This window comes from Momordica charantia, assembly GCF_013281855.1.
Source record: "Momordica charantia cultivar OHB3-1 chromosome 11 unlocalized genomic scaffold, Mcharantia_2.0 BLBB01000011.1, whole genome shotgun sequence".
Taxonomy (NCBI): domain Eukaryota; kingdom Viridiplantae; phylum Streptophyta; class Magnoliopsida; order Cucurbitales; family Cucurbitaceae; genus Momordica; species Momordica charantia.
This window is the reverse complement of record NW_028275159.1, coordinates 2,955,477-2,980,089: the sequence shown is the minus strand read 5'-3', so window position 1 is coordinate 2,980,089 and position 24,613 is coordinate 2,955,477. Positions and strand designations below refer to the sequence as shown.

The following is a 24,613-nucleotide window of genomic DNA, read 5'->3' as shown; positions in this document are numbered from 1 at the left end:
AGCAAAAGAAAAAAATTAGAAAGAATAATCTTTTTAAGTAATTAGGATAGGAATTTAGCCTCTTTAATTATTATTTATTTATTTTTGTCAGGGTGAATTTCGGCCAGCTTTATTAAACGCCATATAGATCCTTTTTCTAACATTTTCATTTCTTGTTTATAGTTTTATTGAAAAAATTAAGCATTGTTACCAAAATTGTATAGAAGTTTCATTCTTTTTCAATACATATTTATTTTATACTATTTAGCATAATTTTCCAAAATAAATTTTTTAAATGCCCTCTTAAATATTGAGTTAATAAATATTCTAAATTTTGTTTGCCGAACGAAAAAATGTCAAAATATCCAATTGAGCTAGATTGAGATACTTATTTCTAGTTAAAAGATCGTGAATAATCTCACTCTTACTTAAAAAGGTAAGACATTAGTACAGATAATGATACCACTTAATTTTCCACCAAGATGATTTGCTTCTACACTATCTTTGGTTCCATCTACAATAAATTGCAAAATTATATTCTTAAACTTCTACAAAGATAATCATTGCCACACCCCATTGAAGCATTAACTTATAAATACTATTACTGTGAACATAGTATCTCTAAAATGGCTATCTAATAAAGGGTCGATGGTGGTTAAAATTTGAACTTACGTGAATCTGCAGATTTGATTCAGGTCGTCCCACAAAGAGGTGATAAGAGCGAGATCATGGCACGGGCTGAATCAGGTCCATGATTATTCACGCTTGGTATTATGTTTGCAGGAGATACGAGCTTTACAAAATCCTCAAGCTCTGAGAAGCTGCTGTGCTCGCTATATGGCACTTCGTACCTGTGAAAAAATGGCAGATTATACCTTCCTATAGATACTCCACTTCCAGTATTTTAGACTATCGAGGACAATTTTTGTTTGATGGTTAAGTATGGATAAGCAAACTAATTAGAATTAGGAAGTAGATCCATATTTGTCGAAATCAAGCAGCAAAGTGGAGAGCTTTTAAGAATTTAACAGTGGGGTTAACAAGGAAACTTGAACTTTTTATCTCCCAGTACTTCTAGATATGTATATATGTTTGGATAAAACTTAGATGATTACAGGTAGGTAATATGTAGGGTTAGGTAATATGTAGGGTTCTTCCTACTTACCATCGTTAAAAGATTGAACATTATTTATTCTATTTTCTCTCTTCCTTTATGCATTCATGTCTTTAGTTATCAGTTTTTCAATGGTTGTGAGTAGGAAGTAGAAGATATCTACTTTTCGATAAGCCCTTAAATTTGAGCCTATATTTTAATCTAAAAGGTATCTCCAAATAATGAATAGATCCAACAAATTTTGCAGGAGGCGAGCTAGAAATATCTTCCAAGCAATCTAAAAACAAGAAGTGGTAGAAAAATACCTTATAATTGTACCTTGCTGCCACCTTCTACCAGGAGATTTCTTCTTTCCTTTTGAGAGCGCCCAGCCAGTAGGAGAGAAAGCAACTACAAGACTGAATCGATTCTGGATACAATAAAATCAATCATCGTAATGTCTTCCAAGTTGAGAAGAAACTAAAGAAAAATTGAGTGCATTCTTTTATTGCTCTGAGCTCAGGATCAAGTGCAATAATGTAACACGTAGAGGCAGCCAGAGTGCTTATAAAGAAAATTTGTTGGATAAAATTTACATTAGTTGTCATTTCTTTTCATACGATCGTTTTAACTTTTATATAGGTTTGCACATCTTTAACAATTCAGTGATATGGTACTGTACACTCAAAACCATCTAAAATACCAACAACAGAGATAAATTTTCAACCTACATCAAGAGTTCAGTGAACAAAAAAATGACAAATGCACAAGTTAAACCTTTGAGTCTTATAGTTGCTACAAAAAAATCTTCTTAAAAACTGGCCCATGAAAAAGTACACATTTATAAATCCGGAATGTCCAACAGCAGGTCAAAACCTCAATAACAACGACGTGCAATGAGAATAGGTAAATGAACAGCAATCTTTTAGAACATGCAAATGCAAAATGAACGTTTACTGTAATTCCAGTAAAATAAGGATTAAATAGCACCACTCACAGCATATTGATTTGATACATGCTTCAGTCGTTTGAAGCTTGCGAGTGTCCACAAAGGTACGACATGTATGTGGCTTTCCCATTCATTCACTGTAAACCACTGCATATCCTCCTCTGAGAATCCCAAGCATTTTAAAATGCGTAACTTCGCTGCAGTTACATACACCTTCTTACGCAGAACACGGGCAACCTCCAAAAAAAGCCGTTCTTTTCCTGTTAGGGATAGGGAAGACATTAAAGGATAGTTTCATGCACTTTTTAAAAAAATCTAAAAGCAAGACAAAGCAGCATGGGATCAACATTATAAAGAAGACAAAATTATATCCTCTGACCCCGAAAAAAGGGCCATGAAGTGCACAGCAAAAAATAGAAGCTAAGACAATACAGAAAATTTAAATCTAAAATTTACCGATAGTATAGCATCCAATCAGGAAAAGTGTTTTTGGGTTGAAAGCTTCAGCTTGAATTGCATCAATTACAAACTGTATTACAGTCTCCTGCTTTGGAAAATCATACTGCGGGAAGTAATGCATGAAAAAGAATTAACACCTATTCAAATAAGAAATTTAAACTCCAGCATTATACTTGTACACACGTGGCAAACATTGAGAGAACATGGACAGAAGTACGAGGAACATTACATTGTAGATGGATGCGTCTAAGAAAATGATTTAACAAAATATAAGTCAATATAAACTAAAGAATAGAATTTCAATTGAGCAATTACATTATCAACTAGTCCACATTTACAGAAATATCGGGATAATCTTTCCATTTACTCAAAAGTTATTACGATACACACGTTGATTCGTAAACTTGCGCTACAGCTAAGATTAACGACTTTGACTTCAGACTATAGGTATAGTTTCCCCTAAACCATTATGATTCTGAGCTTTACTGAAGCTGATATTTCTTTTGAGAAGGTGAGCAAAGTAAATCTTATTAGGTCAATAAGCAAAGAAGTAAAAGGCAAATCCCCATTCTCTATTAACAGAGTCACCTGTGGATCACAATAAGTGGTATCAAGGATCAGAGTATGGATACGACATGTTTGAAAAACTGGCAAGCTTCCAATTTCCTCGCAAAATCGGAAATCCCCCGTATGTAGAACAGCCTGGATGTCGGGAAAAAAGTTGTTCACCTTATAGAATATGGAAAACAATGATGAGCAATTAAAATAATTAAGGTCAATTTGGACCACACCTTACCATTGGGTGGTTCAAAGAGTATAATTATTGAACCAGGGCAGTGGTTAGCGTCAAAACAGGTTACATCTATTCCCGCAATGTTAATTTTTTGGTCGAGAGGTAAAACTTGTAACCTTTCCCATGGAATTCCAATCTTCATGTTTACTAGCTTTGCTGTTATAGGCGAACAATAAATCATCCCATGACGAAATGACTTTGTCAGACCTTGATAATCTACGTAAAAGACCATATTGATATCAGAGAGAAAACCAAACTAGAATGGCAACAAACTCAACGTCATAAAATTTGGACATTAAAACTTGCAGCATTAAATTTTTGGTTAGAAAAATGAAGAGGGTTGTTCCAATCATTTTGGATTTATTTAGTTATTGGCAATTGCAATGAAACACGAGTTATACTCAACATGGATAGCACAACACATGACAACCATGTTGAAGAAGCTATAATAATATTCAAAGGTACGAAATGTGTGGAAATATAGACAAAGAATAATATTCAAAGAATCCTTCATGCATATAATAATATTCAAAGAATCAACTTCATAAGAGTTGGAAATATAGACAATTTATAGGCAAATGAATGGAATTTTTACATAATTCAAGTTCAACAGAGCCAATCACAGATTATAGAGAAAACCCAAAACTAATTAAACAAACAAATCAATGTCTTGTAAAATATGTTATTAAAAATGAATCAGAAAACAATATCAACAAAAGATCCTGTACCCAAGAAAGCAAGCTAATGTTTATATTCTTCTCTACTTCAGGTTTTTAGAGAGTACCATGGAAAAGGTAAAATATGTTTCACCGACATACTCATACTGGAACTGTGTATAGAAATACCATTTCTTCAGCAAATTTCCAGCTAATATTAAGAACTGACTGCCTTCTCTTCTGAATCGCATTTGGACTAAAATGCAACAGTGAAAAAGAGAGAGAACTAGTTTTAACTTACGATCCATATGAAAGTGAGTAAGAAACCAATGGAAACAATCTCCTCTTAGATGTCGGAAAGCATCCTGAAAATATAACAATATGCAGTACTTAGCAATGGAATTTGTTCGATGATCTTCACTAGAGAATATAGGAAACTACTACTCACACTCAACCACAGACGATATAGCCATTCTTCTAACAAAAAGTAGCAATATGTGTTGAACAGAAATGAATACATTCTCAATAAAAGAAGTTTTTTTTTCTCAACCCAAAGGCCATGTTAATGAAATATAAATAAAGAAAACATTAACAGACAACAAACGACATTGTTCATCCAATTGGAATCACTTACCACTCTAAATGGTGTTCCTGGTATGCAACTCCAAACTGGAACATTCCCAAGCTTTCCATTCTTTACATTTCTTTTTACCGTTTTACCTCTGTGTGAAGAGTCAGATAATTTTTTTTCCACATCTTTCTGACCACTAGGGATGCTGCATGAATTTTTCTTATCAGAGGCAAAGCCTGGAAAATAATCAGTGATCAACTTGTTCGCAGGTGTTTTATTAGCTCCATTGATTGATCCTTCTCGCCCATCTGAACCACGGTTACTCTGTTGCCCAATACTAGAAGGGGCATGTGAATTCGTGCAAGTTTCAACCGCACAAGAATCTTTTCTTAGTTCGGAGAGAGCATGTGTGATCTTCCTTCGAGGGCCAAGTGCAGTAATACCCATCTTGATGAGATCCTTTAAAATAGAGATTTGCAAAAGATTTCAGGGACTAAACTTGAAAATACTATCAGACAATCTTTTACTTGGACAGAAGACAGTTCTTTCACTAATATTGGAAAAAATTATATCTAGTTCGATACTATATTTGTTAGTTTTATAACCTGATTTTTTATATTTAGATGAACTTTATCGTGAATTAATTTCTTAAGATGAATAGATGACTGTCATATACTACAAATTAGGTGCTCATTACAATAATAATCAACCATGCAGAAGATCTCAGGGACTAAACGTTCAATTCATACAATAAAAGTTCAAGAAGCACACCTCATCTGTCAGCCACTGTAATGCGGCCCAATCGATCTCCTCCCTTATAAAAATGTCTTCATATTTCGATAAACCAAGACCATGCAACCATTTGAGAACAGTAGAAAGTCTTGAATTATCACCAGATTGTTGAGGAACTGAAGTTTGCTTCCTATCATTGGTGAGAGCAACCTGCTGTGAAATTTAAGATTCAAATTTAGCATGACATGAATATGTGTCATCTTGCAGTGTAATCCATTTCCAATAAAGAGTCCCAAGTGACGAGCATGTCAAATTTTTGCTTAAGTTTTCAACACAACCCAATCCCGGGCGAAGCAAGAAGAATTCTACATCGTGGGTAAGAGCACAACGTTCAGTAAACAATTATATATAGCATCCATTAGTTTAACCCATTGCATTTATTCTAAAATAAGAAAGGGGAAGAAAAAACAATGAACAGTTGAGAGACTTGTAAAGAGGATAAAATTATCTGGACTCACATTTTGAGCTTGCACATCCTCTTGGTCAATACAATCGTTGGTGTGTACCTGACGTTCCTTGTCGCTAAGATCAGAAATATCAACTCCGCAGAGAGGACATTGAATCAAACCTTCTTCATCCACTGGAAAATCTGTTTCCTCAGTACCAAATCTTACTCCGTTCATATGGTCTTCTTCATCCACTTGCGAATGAAGATTGAGCAACAAGTCCAGCTCTGTGTCCGACTCAAAATCATCACTGGCTACCTTGTCAACTCCACCGCCACTGATGCCGACATCGCGATCTACTCTCGAATTCATTAACCTAGATTCAATCGAATTGCATAGATAGCCCCCTTTCACCTTCGACCCCTTACATTCATCCATCGCACCAGAAAAACCATTAACCCCGTCAAATATCTCCTCTCCCGAATTTGCATCATGAACTTGGTAACTGCAGCCAACAATGCTCGGCTCTATAAAGTCCAGACTGCAACCTAAATCTATTTCCGACAATCCGAATGCTTCACTACCATCCAAAGCAGCAGCACCATTCTGGCCATCAAAATTTGTGGATCCTGATACAGCATCTGGAAAAGACATCGACGAAAGCTTAAATTCAGTATCACCATAACCATATCCTATAGAGGGAATGTTTTCCTTGCCAATTGCCGTCGGAGTAGAGCGCTTCGGCCTCTTGGGCGCGCGAGTGTGGAGGGATGATAACTCGGAAGTCGCGAGGGGTTTTTGGGAGGATGAAGAGCGCGAGGAGAGGACTGTCTGGGTGGAAGGAAGAAAATCGCCGCCGCCGTCGTCGTCATCACCGGCATTAGTAGGCAAGTGGAATTGAGATAACTGGGATGCAGATTTCTGGTGGCGGACGGCGGCGGATTTGGTGAGGGGCATGAGGGCTGAGCAACAATCTGGGACACGAATTGGACGGGAGAACGAACGCAGAGAGGAATTGGGAATCGTAGTTTGAATTTGTGGCGCAGAGGAAAAGGAGGGAATTTTGGATTTAGAGCCAAATTTTGCACTTACAAACTAGGTTCTGCCGGGAAGAGGGACCGACGCGCCTTATAAAATGATACGAGTAAAATCTTTCAAATTAAACAAATTTTTTTATGAATTGAAATGTAAAACTTATAATTTTTTTAGTTGAAGAATTATAGGAGTTCTCTTTCTACCAACTAAGGAAACATAAAACTTCCAGCCACCTTTTTAGTGCCTAAATGAATGTAGCTCAACGTAATTAGCATAGTTCAACGTAATTAGCATATATCTCTCACCAAGAGATTGTGAGTTTGATTTCCGCTCCGATTTTTTTAGTTAATTTTTTTGTAGAGTCTGATTCTTATCGGTACGAGTCAAGGGAATAGCCTTTTGACCTCATAATTTCCATATTAAAAAACACGACACACATAAATATTCTCTTTTAATTTTTATTATAATAATATCGGGATGTGTTTTCTAAGGAATCAGAGAAAGATTCAACAACTTCTTCCAAGAAACCTTCCACAACTGCTATCGAACCGTCGACCTTGGGGATGCTTTCCCAATGTTTACAACAAAATTATATATTGATTCATAAATCTCATTTACATTTATGATATAACATCTCTTTTTATTTTGTGTAAAATCTTCATTTTGGTACCTGAGAATTTGTATAGAAGAGTCATACGAAAACTTTTGCTGTCAATAAAGAACATTAGAGTGCAATTTTATTTGATGTAACTTAATCATGTTTATTAGTCTAATTGTATACAATTCCAATGCAGTAACCAAGAGAAAGGAGAATTTGGAAGTGAATTTCTAATTCTGGTTGAAGCCTGCAATCCACAAATTATATTGAAAACCAACTGCTCAGCTTGAATTTGAATGCTGAATTTACCCCTATCATCTGCTGGAAGTCCATCAAAATCTTCACTCTCTAGACTTCCAAGCATACCTCATATTCATATGGTAAAAAATGGGTGATGCTCGTGCCAATCGACCAACAATTGACATTCTAGAGTCGAGATAGTCATAAGAAGAACAAACACTATGCGAATATATCGAACTAGATACTATACTAGCTACCAGTAGTCACCACAAGAACAAGTTCCATCCCTGAAGTGATGGAAGCGATTTGCATCTCTTACAACAATCTCCTTCTTTGTGAGCTTTGATATGCACTTTATGGCGTTATGGCAATCACCGCATACCCTTAGGTTCTTTATAATGCGGATGGTTGCTGAGGGAGAAGTGTTGATAAGTCCGTAAGCTATTGCAAGTTTCTCGCTATGATAGTAGAGGGCGCGTTCTTTTTCCTCTTCTTCAACGTCAAGCAACATGAAATCTGTGTCTGGGACGTAAGATCTTTCTTCTCTTATTCTCTTCATCAGAGCCTCTACTTTCTCATATATCAGATCAGCTTGCGGATGGGATCGATCGTCCACCACGAACAAATGCACTTTGTTTTTCACATTGATCCAGCTAAAACTCGGGTCCTTCTTAACATTTTTCATCTTCATCCTGTTTCTAGCATCGGTAACATCATCCCATTGCCTGGATGCAGCATATATATTGGATAAGAGGACATAAGCGGACGAATCAGATGGATCCAAGGCCAGAAGTTTGTCAGTAACACGTTTTGTTGTTTTCTGTATCTCCCTTAGTCCTGCAAGCACCAAGCAACGCTCTATACATCGAGGCGGAGGCTTCAAATGGCATTGATACTATTACATTTTCAGCCTCTTGAATGCATCCTACCCGGCCAAAGGCATCCACCAGACACGAGTAATGCTCGATATCAGGAACAATCCCATATATTTTGAGCATTGCATCAAAATATTTTTAGGCTTCAGAAAACAACCCAAAATGGCTACAAGCAAAAAGAACTCCAATAAAGGTTACTTTATCGGGCAGAATACCATTTGATTGCATAGTTTGAAAAGATTAAGAGCTTCATCGGCGTTGCCGTGTTGGGATAAACCTAACAACATGGCATTCTAGAAGGCAACTTCCCCAACGTCCATCTTTCCGAACACATGATAGGCATCTCGAACACTTCCACATTTGCAGTACATGTCGACTAGGGAAGTACCAACAAAATGGTCCAAAGCATAATTCAACTTTATCACATTAGCATGAATCTGTCTCCCCTGTTCAAGAGCTGTTAAACAAGAACTTACTTTGATAAGAGTAGAAAAGGTATATTCATCAGGTTGAACTCCTGAGACCCTCGTTAATTGGTACACAGAAAGAGCACGATCCTCGTCCCCATTTTCGACATAACCCGAGATCATTGTCGTCCAAACAACATCATCAGGTCTACTAATTTTATTGAACAATTCAAGAGCATTTGGCATGTCTCCACGTTTAATGTACATATCCAAAATACTACTACTGACCAATAAATCATTATTGAATCCTAATTTTATTGAATGAGCATGAACTTGTTTACCTTGCTCCAAATTGATCAAGCAACTGGAAGCTTTGATTGCGGTTGCCAATGTGATTTCGTCGATCAGCACCCCTGTTGCATGCATCAGACTTAAAAGTTCTAACGCCTTTTTTAGTTTTGTTACTCTTTATGTACCCAAACATCAACGCATTCCAAGAAGCCAAATCAAATTCATACTTGTTATGCAATAGAGTTCTGCCTCGTCCACTTTTCCGCTCTTCGAGTACATGTCAATAAGTGTTGTCGAAACAAAACTGTCATTGACAATACCACATTTTATTGCATAGTCAGTCATGCACCTATGTGCTGAGACTGAAATACTCTCCTTCCTCACTGGTTAAGCAGGTTCTTAAACACACAACACTAGCAAAGGTAAACTGATTGGGTCTCGAGCCATCGCGTAACAAATCTATGAATGTGCAGATTGCCTCTTTTTCAAGATGATTATGAGCATAACTCGATATCATCGTGTTCCACAATATTAGATCCAATTTCAGTGAGTTAACAAACATCTTTTCCACAGCATAAACAACCTCTACCTTTGAGTACATGTTCATGAGACCATTTGCAACAGGAGCTACTGAATCAAAACCAGATTTAAAACAAGTGCGTGAATTTGTTTCCCCAAGTCAAGATCACCCGTGCCAACAACTGCAGATAGAACAACGATTAAAGTTACACTATCATATCCTACTGCTGATCTAAACAGGCTCTTAAAACAACCAGCAGCTGCCAAATTTTGGCCAGCTTGAAGATATTCCAACAATTTTTTGTTCCCAGAAAGTACATCCAAGCCCTCGTCCAATGGAAATATCTTCATCTTATAGGCCTTGACCTGCTCCTTGTACCTCTTTATGTTATCAGAACCGCCATTGTTAACACCACCAAGAAGACAATGCCGGCTCGAGAAATCGGGTAAGATCCCACTTCGATGAAATGCAGAGAACAAAAGCTTCGTCCTCGAAACCATGTTCAACGTAAGCCTTGAGCATCACATTCCACAGCACAACATCTCTTTCAAGCATTTCGTCGAACAGTAAACGTGCCTCACCAAGCAGGCCATATTTGCAGTAAATATTCATAAGAGCCCCTGAAACAAATAGGTCCAATTCCAATCCAATCTTAACGGCAAATCCATGAACAACCTCAAATACCTCCACAAAGCTAGAAACCAAACACAGCTTCAAGATTGGCGCCAAAGTAAGTCGAGTCGCTGAGAAACTAGACTCCCACGAAAGGCCAAAGAGGCGAAAGCCCTAGAGAAGATTCTCTACACTAGAATCGGCAGAGTGCACGTAAGCAGCTACATTGGAGTTCCAAGTAATGAGATCACGGTTAGAGGTTTTATCAAAGACCTGGCGGGCGGAGAAGAGAGACCGGCATTTGAAATACATGGTGATGAGATTGTCGGTCAGAAACTGATCGGGGAGGTGGTTGGAGGTTATGATACATGCGTGACCTCGCTTGCCTAGCTTCAAGTCGACGGTGGCAATGGCGGAGCGAAGAAGAGAACCATTGAGAAGAGGAAGGCGGCGGCTCCAAATGGCAAAAACGCGGAAATTTGATCCAGAAACTTTCCGCCATTGGAGCTCAATGCCGAGTTAAGTTTTAGAAAAAAAAAAAAACCAAATGGCAAAAACGCGGAAATTTGATCCAGAAACTTTCCGCCATTGGAGCTCAATGCCGAGTTAAGTTTTAGAAAAAAAAAAAAAAAAAAAAGCTTTCTGATCACGTCGCTGCTCCACATCTTCAATGAAGAAATATTTCAGGTTCTTAATACATAAAAATGGGATAAACCTTCTGGTTAAATCAATCAAAATTCATGGTTGAGGAGTTGTTTAGAAACGTGATTTGATGAATTACATTCTCATATATATAATTCAATTCTACCAGTTACATCTGAGAAAAAGAAAAGATTGGAAGAACTGAGTAAGAAAAAACAACTGACAAAAATTTAAGGTACAATGTAAACCTAAAAAAACAAAGTTGCAAGAGAATACCGATTTCAGGGCTAAAAAATGTTAAACCCCTGTCAACCGGTCAAACTTGATACAATTCTACTTACTTTTCTCACCTTTCTTCATCTTCCCTTCTTCATTTTCTTCTCCTAATTCTTTATCTTCTTCTTCTTCTTCTCTCTCTCTTTTTTTCTCTTTTCTTTTTTTTTTTGGTTTCGGCCTGAATAACTCTTTTCCCCAACTCTAACCATTTACCGTACAACAGTGGTGACTATCACAAGTATGATTTCATGGCTCTTTTTTTTTTTAGTCAAAAAAAGAAGAAAAAAATTATAAAAAAACTCCTACACTTCACTGTGCTCTCCTCCTCTCACTCCCTGGCTCAGTAAATCACAACTCTAAGCAGCCCTGGTTGCGGCTCGCTAAAGTCGAGGCCTTCTTCTTCGATCAAGTATCTCTGTACAGCTACTGGAAGTCTGGCAGGAGTGCGGGCACCCCGGGTGTGATGCCCTGTTCCAACGCAAATATAAACCTGCAGACGTTGTCCCGAGGCCCTGGCAGTACCCCTCAGCACGCTCAGCTCGTGCTTCAGAACGTGAATCGCTTCGCTCACATGCAGCCCATGCAAGTCGATCATTCGTTCCTGTCCCCTCCCATTTCCCTGAGCATCTGCGCCTATTTGGTTCCTAGAGAAACAGCGTGCAACAGAACAAACAGCAGAACAGAAAAGAACCGTAAGGCAGTCATAAAGCAATTCAGAAAATTCCTGTAGTAGTGTCGTGGTGCTATATCTTAAGAAAACTGTGCCATCGATCTTTGAACCATTCATCGGATCGAATGATAAGAGCCATGTCAGAACCATAGGATGATCAGTCCAAGTAATCAAAGATATACCATCTTCGGGAAATGAAGCGATACTCCCTCCAAATTATGTTTTAGCAAAGAGTGGCAAGAATGACAGTAATAAGAGAAATTATTCGAGGGGACGACAGTTTTATACCGTTAGATGTACATGAGAGAAATTAAAAACTGTATTTTTGACAATGCATCCAAAGATTAGTAAGGGGCAGCCATATTGTGACGGCTACACCGAATAATTTTTCCAATAATAGGAAATGAAAACTAGCCATGAAAATTCACCTGCGTCAACCTTGTTCGAGTCTAGACAAAAGCAGCAAGGGGAGAACAAACCTTTGGCGATAAATGGATTCTTGGGCCCTTCCATGAGCTGCCTTCATGTGCATGTTATGTAACTGACCCTTCACACTTAGCTCCTTTGCTAAAGCTTTATTACCGATGAGGTATGCTTGTCGTGCCTATTTTAAAAAATAAGAAGTACAATTAACTGAGCCAAAATGTGGAAGGGGGACAAAATTCTATTGTAGGGTATATATCGTTTACCATGGAAAAGCATATATCATCACACAGCTCGTTTGTTACAGTAGATAGGTATAGATTTCACATTAGTAGATAAAAAGACTAACAAATCAGGAGACAAGAGGGGATTGTGTGCCTTTTTTTTTTTTTGGTGGGGGTCAAAGAAGAGAACTGACAATTATTCTGACTTACCTGTTCAAAATATGCATTTCGCAGGCGAGCATGATCACGTGCTTCCTCCCGCTGCTCAGAATACATGTTTGCTGCCAACTTAATAATGTTAAAGCAGGAATACATACAAAAGTTTGTCCTACGTTACGTCACATCAACAAAGAAAGAAATTTGACAGGTAAGCCAATTACCAACTGCTTCACCAGTTTCAAGCCAAACTGGAGCAGCCCGGGCTGAACCTCGCTGTAGCAACCTCTCACTATAGGTGTCTTTCCCATGACCACTCGTGTATTTGCTAGCTAATGTATGAGAACTTCTACTCGAGCCAATAGAGTCATCAGCAGAACCGTTTCCATTGTACTTCCACATACCAGAATCCTGAGATGCCAATTTTCTGACGGTAGAAGCAAAGTCTGCAGCACCTCTGGATGGAACAGCGCTGGATTTGAAGAAAATCATGCTATCTTTATCAGAAGAGAGATACGGGTTGGCACTTTGTTGGAGATCATCAAATTTTGGATGACCATTTTGACCACTGGATACAGTAAGTGCGGGAAAGTCCATTGCAGTAAGATTGGGGGCAGACATTGTCTTGGGATTCAGGTTTTGACTTATCCCACCATCAACTTGAAGCTACAGTTTAAAAGAGTACAATATTATACTTATATTAAATGGTATATGCAGTGACACAAAAGATAATGAGAGCATGGCACCAACCACAAAAACTGGCTATCCATCTTCTCTTCATTTGACAAGAAAGACAAAGCAAAAGCATACCACGTATTCATACCAAATTAAATAGTTTAAACATGCCATGAGTCATCAGAAAAGTCCTTACCATTCTGTGAGAGAAGTATATTTACAGGCTCAACTCCATCACAAAGATATATCACTACAAGAGTTTTTTGTAATACCAAGAAATGGAAATTTTGACTTAACTTACCTCCAAAACTATTGAATAAGGTTTGATGATAAAGTGTTTTGAAGATAATGAAGAATGAAATCTTACTTCACTTCATGCCATGAAAAAAGTCAACTTATCTCTAATTGGCTTGACTTTATTTACACACCATCTTTAGAAAGTCAAAACTTACCTCTAATTGAGTAAGCATCTCAACAGTCAGGTTTAAGTCACCTCCGTTGGCAAAGTAAACTTCTGCAAGGCTTTCAGCAGCAAAACCAGGGAACTGCAAAGCCAAAAACTCAACAGGGTTCATCATATCACTTTCATCCATGGTTATTTGCTCACTCAAGACATCCATAGCTAATCCCCTCCCAGAATTGCCAAGATAAGAAGGGTGTCGTTCATTGCTAACAGGATGATTATTGTTAAGAACAGGCTTCTGCCATGGTTTATTTGAAATTTGAAAAAGACTAGCTGAAGATTGATCTTCCCCATACGAAGCAGAAGAGAATCTAAACTTATCAGTAAATTGACTGCCATTATAGGGATTTAGATTTGAATCCTGCTGATCATTCAACAAATATTCACTGCCAGTAGAAGCAGAAAATAAGGAGGCATCACTGTCATCATGCAAGGATAAGCCAGCCAACGAAATATTTCCAAGAGAGAGATTCTCATCTTCTCCCATTGACTTGAAATCAGGAGTAATATCATCAGGGAGCTGATGCCTCCAGAATTGACGGGCCTCTTCATCAGAATTATTTGATACAGATGACTCAGTCCGATCTAGAACTGCTTTTCCTAATGTCCCAGAAGTAGAAAACCTTGCTGTCAAATCTGGCGCACTACTACTTCCAACTGGAGATGCTCTGAGGGCAAAGGGAATAAACTCGGCTGCATTGGGATTCAAAGATGTCACCTTGCTCACAGTGTTTTGTTTTGCCTCGTTGGTTTGCATTCCTTTCTTGGACACGTTCATTATTTGCTAATACCAAAATATAATGCTCACATTAATTTTGAAAAAATCTGTAGGGAAAAGCTCAACTTTTTGTAGCCTCAACCAAATCCTGCAATATGATTTCGTTTCATCGGGCTAGTTAGTTAGTCGAGTAAACCAAAAATGACTAATTTCCATCCATCATAAAACATTAAAAAATAATAATACATATTTAAAAGAAGTCCCTTAGTCCCCATACATTCTTCTTATCTGAAATGAAATGAACGGCAAATATTCAATAAACCTCCATGTAGAAACTGTAGAAATAATCTCCACGAAATATATGCACAAGATATTAATATTGCCAAAAACCTACGTCATTTAAATTAAAATTCTTGAGACAATCAAGAACACCTTCCACAAAACTTCCAAGTTTCATATGATAAAAATGGGATAAAATTACCATTCAGCTCATTTTAACCATACACTTAATGTCATTTCATGTGAGCTGAGTACTAGCCAGATGAGTACTGAAGCCAAGACATCATGCATAGAACATTTGCTACAATTGGTGAGAAGGAATACGTGACATTATTATATACGATAACATTATATAACAAATAAATAAGAATAAAAACAATAGAAAGAAGATAAGAAGCAGAAGACCTGATTAATTTGAACCAGACCCATAACATAAATTACCAAACTTTACAACTAAAGATTAGAGCAAGAAAAACGATACACACCCCCAGAAGCAAAAACCAAGCAACCAGAATCAGAATCTCGCGGCTACACAACCAAATTAAAGAGATCTCAGTGACTTCAATGCCCAGAACAATCGAAAAACAAGTAAAATTGCATCAATTACATAAAGTCCCAAATTTTGTACAGAATTATTGCTATAAACATAACAACACCAAAAAAAAATCGATGGATTAGAAAGCAGGTTAAAGAGAACACAGTCTTGTATACCTTTCCGGAACAAATCGAAGGGATCCATGGAAGCGGATCGGATGAAGTCAGAAGCGAAGAAATTGGAAGATAGGATCGAAGTTTTAACGTTGAATTTGGAAGTTCTCAACTCTCTGTGTTCAGTGTTTTGTGTGTGAGACTCGGGTTTCAGAAAATCGTCTCCCCTCTCGTCTCTGTGAGAAACCCTCTTTGGCTAAAACCAGCAGAAGCACAACCACAAAAATATTAAATTCAAAAAGACGCTTATGCCCTTCGCCACTCAATTTGACCTCTCTCTCTTTCTCTCTCTTTATCTATCTGTTAATTTTGTCTTATAATTCAAATTAACAGATAAGCACGAAATTGGAATTTGGAAGGCTTTCTCTTCTCTTACAAAAAGTCTCCACTAATTCTTCTTTTTTTATTATTTTTTTATTTTTTTTGACAAATCTTTCTTTTTTTCGTGAGTGCAGTGAGAATAAATAAATAAATATATATACTCATAAAATATATATTCTCTAGATTTTGCGCCGTTGTCAATCTAGTTGATTAACGGTGATTTAGTGAGTAAATATTCGGCCCATTTATCCTGGCCCAAATATAATTTTTTTTTCTTTTTTGTTCGGTGGCCTTCTTTTAAAAAAATATTTTATCATTCATAAAAAGAAAATAAAGGAAAAAAAAAGTATTTTATCATTACTGCTTTTGTATCAAGTGGTTGTAGATGTAATTTGGATTTTTTAATTTGTATAAATTAAAAGAAATTGACAGATTTACCACCAATTTTAAGTAATTTTATTTAATCTAGTTTTAGATAGATCATTAAGCTTTCAATTGTATGCTTATCAATCTAAAGTGTTTGTGACAGGTTAAACGTAGTATTTAAGAATTACTTGACTAGTTTTTTTTTTTTTTAACCTTGTGATTGGATACATGTATCTTAATCAGTTGAACTATCATTTGGTTAGCAATTACATAACTAGATGATCTCGAGCATTTGATAGAAACTTACAAAGTTAAAATATTGTTTGATTTAGTAAGATCATTTGACTTTTTGAAACTTACTGATCATTTATGGGTAATTTAGATATTGATCGAATATTTTATTTTTGTATTAGGACATGTGGGGATAAGGATTCGAACTAACGATATTTTGATCGGACACAAATACTTTAATTGGTTGAACTATGTTGAAATTATTATTATTTTTTTTAACCATGCCCAAGTTGATTGAATTATTATTACCACAATGTATTGTGTTGTATTTGCGGTCAATCCGAAAAATAATTCTTTAAGAGAAAGTCGTGTATTTTTTAGCCGATAAGAGTAAATTCAAATTGCATTCACTGCGACTCTTGGCGAATTCCAAGGGTCAGATGGCTAATAAAAAAACCTATTTTTTAAAATTTATTCTGAAAAATTAATCCAGTAATTTTACTCGAGCATCATATCTAATTTTATAATCAATATATCGTTGTAGGTAAAAAAAATTATAATCAATCGACAATAAATATAAGTTTTTTTTAATAATATTCAATAAATATTGTTAACTTAACGTAAATTCACATAATAAATATTCGATTTTGTATTAGACGACGACAATATTTTATGCTGAATTTAAAATTGGTTAGTATAAAACATAAAATTAGATTTGTTTGTTTTTAAGAAAAAATGTAAACCTACGTACAAATAGTTTATAGTGAATTTTAGCTGACAAAAAATATATATAGTATTCATTGGTATATCGTTTTTAGGCCAGGTAAACTTTTGTATTAACAATGAGTTAAACTATACTATAAACGTATTCATATTGATTATAATGATGTTTATTTAATCCATAAACTTTAAAATATTTAATTACATCATTCAACGTTAAATTTTAATCATGTATTTCATATTGCTAACTAATAGAGTAAGACATCATGATAAATTGGTACAATTTGATCATACGTAGTTGTTGCGCTGAAGTGAACAATTAGGTAAAATAAAGTGACACAGTCAATAAAGTGATTTTGATGCATTACTTAAAATAATGATGCATGTCATTTTATACTTTTTCTCATTGTGGCATTTATACATCACATCATACCAATTTAGTTAAGTTTTATCCAACGAATATGACACACATATATTAATTGACGACGTCGACAACAAACAATGTATCATAATTTGAAGTTCAAATACATTATCAAAACTCATGAAAACTTTACGAACTAAACATATAAATTAGTAACATTCAAATGTCAAATCAGACATAGTTCAACGTATTTCGTATTTATCTCAAACTAACAGGCTATGATTTCGAATCTCCACGTCCATATGTTGTATTAAAAAAATTTAGTAGTTCATAAATTAAATTTGTAATTTATCGTTATAAAGGACAGCTCACGTAATTTACCGGAGAAAAGGGGCAAAATTGAGGACAAAATAACAATTGTGAGTCAAGGGATGCAGCAACTTTCTAAGTGTGTATGGTACTTGCCTCAGTATTTACGGGAAAACTACAAAAGAGGTGGATGCTTGTTGGGCCAGAAGGTTATTAAATGCAATGGGCCGCGTGGCCCAATTTTGTAGGTGGACACAAAACTGTGTCGTTTAAACAAACCATATGCATGCCATTCACGTGCGCAGCCGCCACGACTCCCACGCGCTCGCGTCTGCTCGATTCGCAAAGACTTACTCGACAGAGACACCACGCCTTTATTTATTATTATTTTTCTTTTTGTAATGCCGTAGACTCAATATATTCATTAATTTATAATAGATTTTGAATCTTGTAGGTAATTAAAAATTTAATTTTTTAATAAATGATTGAATTTTTAATTTGTGTCTAATAAATCTTTAATTTATAAGGTATTTTTAAGATTTAAAGATTTACATGCTTATTCTTAACCTAAACATAATTCAACTAGTTAAAGTTATACTAAATACTACGATTCGAGAAAAAAAAACTATGAGTTCTAAAATCTACTTCTACATATTGTACTGAAAAATAATTAATAAAAATAACAGATTTAAAAACTTTTAAAATGTATAGATCTATTATACACCCGATGAAAATTATAATACAAGGTTAACTTGAATTTTTCAATCAAATTGGTAGGTTTATACATGTTTTAAAAAAATTAAGCTAAGTACACTTTGTATCTTCGATCATTTAAGGAAAAAAAAAAAGAAAAAAGAGAAAAACCATTTGAGGTGTAAATTGTAACATACAATTAAAGAATAAAAAAAATAATTGGGAGGGTATATTGGGAATGTGAAATAATAGGTGGGTACGTTATGGTAATTTGGACGGGAGCGCGGTTGTGGAACAAGCGCTAGATGGAGCGAGTAGGGGGGGGGAGAGATAGGAAGCGGACAAAATGTGGAAAGTTGGGTGAGCTGGCAGAGAATGGCATTTTGGGAAGAAGAGAACAAAAGAGGTACAGAAATCGGCCGCGATTTTCGAATAAAAAACCAACCAATAGCGTCGCTTCGCTCTACTTTTCCATTTATCATTTGCATTTCCTATGGTAACCCTAAACCCCGCACACAGTAAAATTTTCAATACTACTCTTTTTCATTATTATTACTGTTTATAATATCCACATCACTAAAATACAGGTAAGGATTTCAATTTCGGATTTACTTTACAAATTTTGTTCATAATTACTAGTATTTTATTTCATATATATCACGGTGTTTTCTCAAAAAATAAAATAAAATAAAAAATCCCATGATATTCTTAAATGGTGATGACGTGGATAATAATAATTGTAAACGCGTAAATAAATGAAATAAGGTTGAATATTTTCTGAAGTTATTTATTATTACTTTTTACAAATTCAGTATTTAAAATTTGTTAATAAAAACCTGTTAACAGGCTGTGTTCATTAGGCTCATTTTGTTTCATTTCTAGCTCTATATTTTAAAAATTATGCATGCTTAATTCTCAAAAAAATTTGATATGTATTCCAACATTTTAGTTATTGGTTGAGAATTGGCCCAATTTCTGAAAATATCCTTTTAAAAAATATGTAGCCATACGAAAAAAATACGAACCCTTAGTACCTATCTCTAAATTTTGATATTATCCAATTTCAATGGAACAATTTAGTACCCTGTGAAACACATCAAAGAATAGATTAGTAAGATCAAATAAGATCGAGTGCAAAAAATAAAATAAACTTAAAATATATTATGCACCGTGTATATTATTAAATTCCTTTCATACTATATTTTGCTAAGTCGTCATTAATTATTCCAAAATTTAAGTAAAGGCATTAAATATCGAGATTTTACCATTATTAAATCAGTTTTTTTTTCATCATCATCACAATCAAATCAGAAAATTCACCAGAGGCCTTTCTTAGAGGATCAAATAGAATCATCTACCAAAAAATCAGGTAAATTTATAATTGAATAATTGAAGAAAAGAGAAAAAAATATCAGGGCTAGTTGGATATGACGTGGAAGAAATTTAGCAGTTTGCTTACTTCGGCGACTAAGGTTAAAACCGCCATGGTTATATAAATCCAGAAGGAATCCCAATCTAATAAGTGATGAAGTCTTCTTCCTCGTCTTCCTTCTCTCTTCTCTCTTCAATCAATCTTCCAGTTCCGGTGAGCGGCCTAGCTGAGGCTCTGAAATGTATGTGATATTTTGGAATCTGCTTATCGACGGCGAGAAAGTGACGGTGCGCGAGTGGGAGAAGGAGAGATAAAAATAAACCCAAAATAAAAAATCTGATTATTCACTTTTGAATTATCAAAAAAATCTGTTCGTATCTTTATCAAAATCGCCGTTTCCGGGCCTTCCAATTCCATATCTTCAGTAATTACGGGGGATAGATTCAAGGATTCTAATCCAAGCATCCAAAGAGATACCAGGCAAGAGTAATTTCTTCTTCTTCTTCTTCTTCGAGATTTAAATTGCAATTACCGCAATTTTCTCACCTGCTTCCGATTGTGGCGTGAGCAGAGCTTGTTGGAGCGGCGAAAATGGCGGCGAGAGTGACGAAGGCGATCTCCGGGATCGAGCCGCCGGCTCGGGCGACGCAGCACGGCGCTCAAGTCGTCGACGTGGAGTCCGTGAAATGCGAGTGCTGTGGATTGACGGAGGAGTGCACTCCGGCGTACATCGGTCGTGTTCGGGAAAGGTACGACGGCCGTTGGATTTGCGGGCTGTGTTCGGAGGCGGTGAAGGACGAGTCTCTCAGATCTCAGGGGAACATCACCACCGGCGAAGCCATGAAGAGGCACATGAAGTTCCACAAACAGTTCAAATCTTCGAATCCGCCGGTGAATCCTACTGAGGATTTGATTTCGGCTATGAAACAGCTTCTCCGGCGGTCGCTCGATTCTCCGAAGAACGACGCCTCGCGATCGCTAAGCCGTTCGAGTAGCTGTTTCTCCGCCATGCCAGGGCGGCGGAGCCATTACGATGATTAGATTAGAACGCCGTTCGTCACCGGCGGTTGAAATTCGTCGGTGAAACTGAAGAAACAATAAAACTCACCGCCTTCCTTCTCAAGCTCGTGGATTAAATTTGGGTCCTTAGTTTAGAGTTCGAATCTGTGAAAAGTTCTTGCTTAGGTTTTTTCTTTTGGATTTCTGTTGCTTATTTTTGAGAAAATTTACATATTGATTGATTCAGAGATCTCGAGCGAGATTTGAATTTTGCACTTGCATGACTTATTTTTATTTTTATATTAAAATCAAGTGCTACAATTGTTTGTTATTAAATTAAAGATGGCAATTAAGTAATGGATTGACAACCCAAATATTTGCTGCAACAGAAAAGATTGCATAATAGACTACCGAATAATGCGTCTTTGTATATTCCGAGTCTCAAGAGATGTTGGAGGCTAGAGGCAAACTTAAATTTCTCTTTGGGAATAATGTCAAATAAATTTCTCTCAAAACTTTTAAGGTGACATTTTTTTTCTCTCTTCAACAGTGGTTTAAAATAATTTCAAATAATTGATGGATGCAAAACAGATTCCTAACTCTTAAAGCTTAGTTATCAAATGGTTTTTGCTGCTTATTCAATCACCATCGTAACCACCGCACAATCATGGCCGCCAAATTGCCACGTTATGACCTTCTCCTCCCTCCCTCCTCTAAAGTTCTATAGTTCGGATTTTGTAATTAGTGACCAATAAATTGTCGATCCCTAATATTTTTTTTTAATATACAGCAAAGAGAAACAGAATAAGCAAAATAGTAAAACAGAGGGAACAATTCTTAGATAGAACGCACCCATATTTTTGCAAAATTGACCGCTCTTTAGTTTACAAAAAACAGAAAAAAAAGGTTATTATTCTTTTCTGAATTTCTACTCTCCTGTTTGCTGTAACTTTAATGGTGGTCGCCTTGGGAAAAAGTGAGCACAGAGAAACGTAAGTGTAGGTTCTTGCACTTAGAAAATGAAAAGTTCTACTCTATATTTGCATTGAAGTTAAAATTATTTGCAATCCACAACTTTTTTTTTAGCACGTGACATTAGTTTTTGGGTTTATCTTTTCAGGTAAATTTGGTGATAGTGATCAGTGGGGTTGGGATCTTAACATTCCTTCGAAACTCATCTCAAAATATTATTTTTGGAATGCATAATTTTACTCCTAAAGTTCAACTATAATATTAGAGTGAAACTAACTGTTAGGTGAATCAATAAATTAAGAAAAAAAAAATCCTAACATCTTTGGAAGTGTTTAGCAATAATGACCAAAAGTCATTCATGAATTTGAACCCTATATGTTCCAACAACCTGGTCAGGCATTAAACTTCAATCCATATCCTATAAACCCCAACCCCAACCACAACCGACATAGGGGGCTCTATAGCGGTCCTTCCAATCTCAACAAAATTTATGATTTACCCCCTAAAAGAATGCAGAAAAAACCACACCAAGTGCAAAATGCATCCAAACACAAACACAAACACATGGTATAAGTATAACTGAGAGAAGACTAGACGGCCAGAGAAGGGAACCATAACCGATAGAGTCCTGATCAAACGGCCCAATGCATGTGCTCTAGGCAAGTTAAGAAGGAAAAAGAAAAAAGAAAACCAGGGTTGAGGGTGGGGCCATGGAGTTGACAGTCCAAGGCAGTAGGCATTGGTGGTTGAAACACTCGTACCACTTGTAAACAATGAAAAATATGTCCAATCAATTAGTAGAAGAAAAAAGACAAGGGGTCGTTGGTACCAAGCACATGAAAAAGGCATCCACTTAGCCCCACCCCTCTCCCCACTCTTATTATGCCTCAAAAACCAACAATTTCTACGAGTGCAGACAAACTCAGCAAATTCAATTGAGTGATACAAAGGCCTGAGTCGATTTTGATCTTATCGCCAACGCCACGGTCTTATGTCTTCTATTCTAAGCCACATCCTCCAGAAGTTTCCCTACCTTTCTAATGTTAGGATATAACTCACTCTTGTGGAACACTTCAAAATCGACTCCCAAGGAGGTAGTTTTCCTTCATTAGCATGCAAATCTCAGTGGGATGGTTAAGAAAATATCACAATCTTTTTTTTTTTTTTGGCCTTTTGGGTAGTGTTTTGAGTTTGTAAGTTCAGTTTTTCCAGTCCAGTTGGAGTTTAAATTTTAGACGGATGTTCCAATCCTAATTTTCACAAAAGAAAATATAGATTTTGCAGCTGTCCCAACCTTTTTCTAAGTTCCAATCTGTTAAGCCCAAATACATGTGTACAAACAAACCCAATTTTCTCAATCTCAAGTTATCCTTTTCCAAATGGGCAGACCAGAAGGCAATCACTTTCTTCCTTTTTCCGGTAAAATATTAGCTAGATTTGACATAAAAACAGCTCAGATGATGCAAAATCCGGGCATCAAAGTGTCTTTATATTTTTATGATTAGGTGCTTGTCTGTGTCAAATCTCTCCGTGGTGCGACGTGTGGCCTTTTGTGACTTTGGGAGTTGGTTTACACATAATTATTCTTTTCCCCAATCATTAGCTGTCTTCTCAGGTTTGCATACTATAGCAAGTACCACTCTCAAAGTTTTTATCTCAAATGTAAGATTTCGGTTGGGATGTTTTTCACTATTTGTTGGGAGTAGAGTGAAAGACTGGGGACCACTGACCTCAAAGTGCAAGCCATCCTGAAGGCACGGCCCGAGCTGAAGCGGGCCAGCACGACCACCACCCCAGCCCAAAACCCTCCACGTCAGCCAATTCACCGGACCGACAAAGAATGGTATGACCACACTAGGTAAGCCCGCCCAAACTCACGACTCGCTTCTTAGGAAGTAGCATGCATCCACCCCGACTATCAGAGCAGAACAGGCTTTCCTTAGATAGGCCATGTCACTAGAGCTCCCCAAGTGGGTTAGGCCCACGCATCGACAGTGATGTCATCTCCATAAACTTATAAATATAGGGGTTGCAACCATTTAAGGTAACACCATTCTATCCTTACAAAACCATACTTAAACTCGAGCTCTGGCATAAGCATCAGAGTACAATAGGTCCATACCACACCGGTGTCTTTCATTCTATTTCTAGTGTAGATTATTGCCTCCCTCAATCCTAAAATCAAGCCAATGTCCTACCTCTCTGGCCCCTCACCGTAGTCCAGACGTGTCAAGCTCGATTTTCCCAAATCTTCCGCATTAACATCATTTCTCCTTTCAGCCTATGAACTGTCATAGTCGAATACTTCAAAGCTTTTAATCGTGGTAAATTTTCACATCCTCTTGTACGTTACGTCTGTCAATGATTGAAATAACACACTTAGTCTTATTCTTCTTCTTTTTATAGCTTTAAATTTTTGTTTGAATTTATATAAATTTCAAAACCTAATCTCTTAGGGTTGTGACTTTTATGACACGCTTATGCTGAAATTTTAATTATGAATTCTTCTGAACTAAAAAAAAAAAAAGGCGGTTGTATATTGCTCACATCTAAATCTAATAAGCGAGACAGAAATGAATGAGATCATAACTAGAAAGAGTTGGAAAACAACAATAAATTTGAAATCTACAAAATCATTCGCAACACCACGTTGAGAAGGAAATTACTGGACTAGTTTGGTAGCGTCTTTATTTTATGTTATTTACTAATCTAATTTCAAAAAAACCAAAATAGTAATTTAAAAAATATTGTTTTTAAAATCTGCATAAAATTTCTAAAT

General features: G+C 36.4%; 3 protein-coding genes and 1 pseudogene across 6 annotated transcripts; 1 reads left to right on the top strand and 3 right to left on the bottom strand.

Moving 5' to 3' along the window:
- Positions 1-423: 423 nt before the first annotated feature.
- Positions 424-6,782, bottom strand: LOC111010471 (uncharacterized). Of its 3 annotated transcripts, none has more exons than XM_022283923.2 (10): positions 5,751-6,782; positions 5,272-5,445; positions 4,564-4,959; positions 4,231-4,294; positions 3,272-3,489; positions 3,069-3,182; positions 2,478-2,583; positions 2,070-2,281; positions 1,399-1,502; positions 424-830 (listed from the first exon to the last, which is right to left on the bottom strand). In XM_022283923.2, exons 1-10 carry the CDS (start codon positions 6,633-6,635, stop codon positions 671-673), a joined length of 2,433 nt encoding a protein of 810 aa, XP_022139615.1. In that variant the 5' UTR covers positions 6,636-6,782; the 3' UTR covers positions 424-670. The 3 variants fall into 3 exon arrangements, with proteins under 3 accessions (XP_022139615.1, XP_022139631.1, XP_022139623.1); XM_022283939.2 differs by having other exon boundaries at positions 3,272-3,429; XM_022283931.2 differs by having other exon boundaries at positions 5,272-5,442.
- An 846-nt stretch (positions 6,783-7,628) lies between these two features.
- LOC111008091 (pentatricopeptide repeat-containing protein At4g33170 pseudogene) lies at positions 7,629-10,845 on the bottom strand (annotated as a pseudogene).
- A 179-nt stretch (positions 10,846-11,024) lies between these two features.
- Positions 11,025-15,715, bottom strand: LOC111012749 (polyadenylate-binding protein-interacting protein 7). 2 transcript variants are annotated; one of them, XM_088120260.1, is made up of 7 exons: positions 15,494-15,715; positions 15,268-15,310; positions 13,775-14,651; positions 12,872-13,313; positions 12,702-12,772; positions 12,324-12,448; positions 11,025-11,818 (listed from the first exon to the last, which is right to left on the bottom strand). In XM_088120260.1, exons 3-7 carry the CDS (start codon positions 14,561-14,563, stop codon positions 11,515-11,517), a joined length of 1,731 nt encoding a protein of 576 aa, XP_087976386.1. In that variant the 5' UTR covers positions 14,564-14,651; positions 15,268-15,310; positions 15,494-15,715; the 3' UTR covers positions 11,025-11,514. The 2 variants fall into 2 exon arrangements, with proteins under 2 accessions (XP_087976386.1, XP_087976385.1); XM_088120259.1 differs by lacking the exon at positions 15,268-15,310 and having other exon boundaries at positions 15,494-15,714.
- A 4,285-nt stretch (positions 15,716-20,000) lies between these two features.
- LOC111025749 (uncharacterized) lies at positions 20,001-21,137 on the top strand. Its single transcript, XM_022303643.2, has 2 exons — positions 20,001-20,343; positions 20,435-21,137. The coding sequence occupies exon 2, from the start codon at positions 20,455-20,457 to the stop codon at positions 20,902-20,904; it is 450 nt and encodes a 149-aa protein (XP_022159335.2). The 5' UTR covers positions 20,001-20,343; positions 20,435-20,454; the 3' UTR covers positions 20,905-21,137.
- Positions 21,138-24,613: the final 3,476 nt, after the last annotated feature.

Coding starts and splice junctions, on each gene's coding strand:
- LOC111010471 (XM_022283923.2), bottom strand. CDS start 6,635: ATGCCCCTCACCAAATCCGCCGCCGTCCGCCACCAGAAATCTGCATCC. Junction 3,490..4,230: donor TACTCACTTTCATATGGATC/GTAAGTTAAAAC, acceptor TCTTTTACGTAG/ATTATCAAGGTCTGACAAAG. Junction 1,503..2,069: donor ATGTATCAAATCAATATGCT/GTGAGTGGTGCT, acceptor TATTGTATCCAG/AATCGATTCAGTCTTGTAGT.
- LOC111012749 (XM_088120260.1), bottom strand. CDS start 14,563: ATGAACGTGTCCAAGAAAGGAATGCAAACCAACGAGGCAAAACAAAAC. Junction 12,449..12,701: donor GAAATGCATATTTTGAACAG/GTAAGTCAGAAT, acceptor TTTTTAAAATAG/GCACGACAAGCATACCTCAT. Junction 11,819..12,323: donor GAATCCATTTATCGCCAAAG/GTTTGTTCTCCC, acceptor CTGTTTCTCTAG/GAACCAAATAGGCGCAGATG.
- LOC111025749 (XM_022303643.2), top strand. CDS start 20,455: ATGGCGGCGAGAGTGACGAAGGCGATCTCCGGGATCGAGCCGCCGGCT.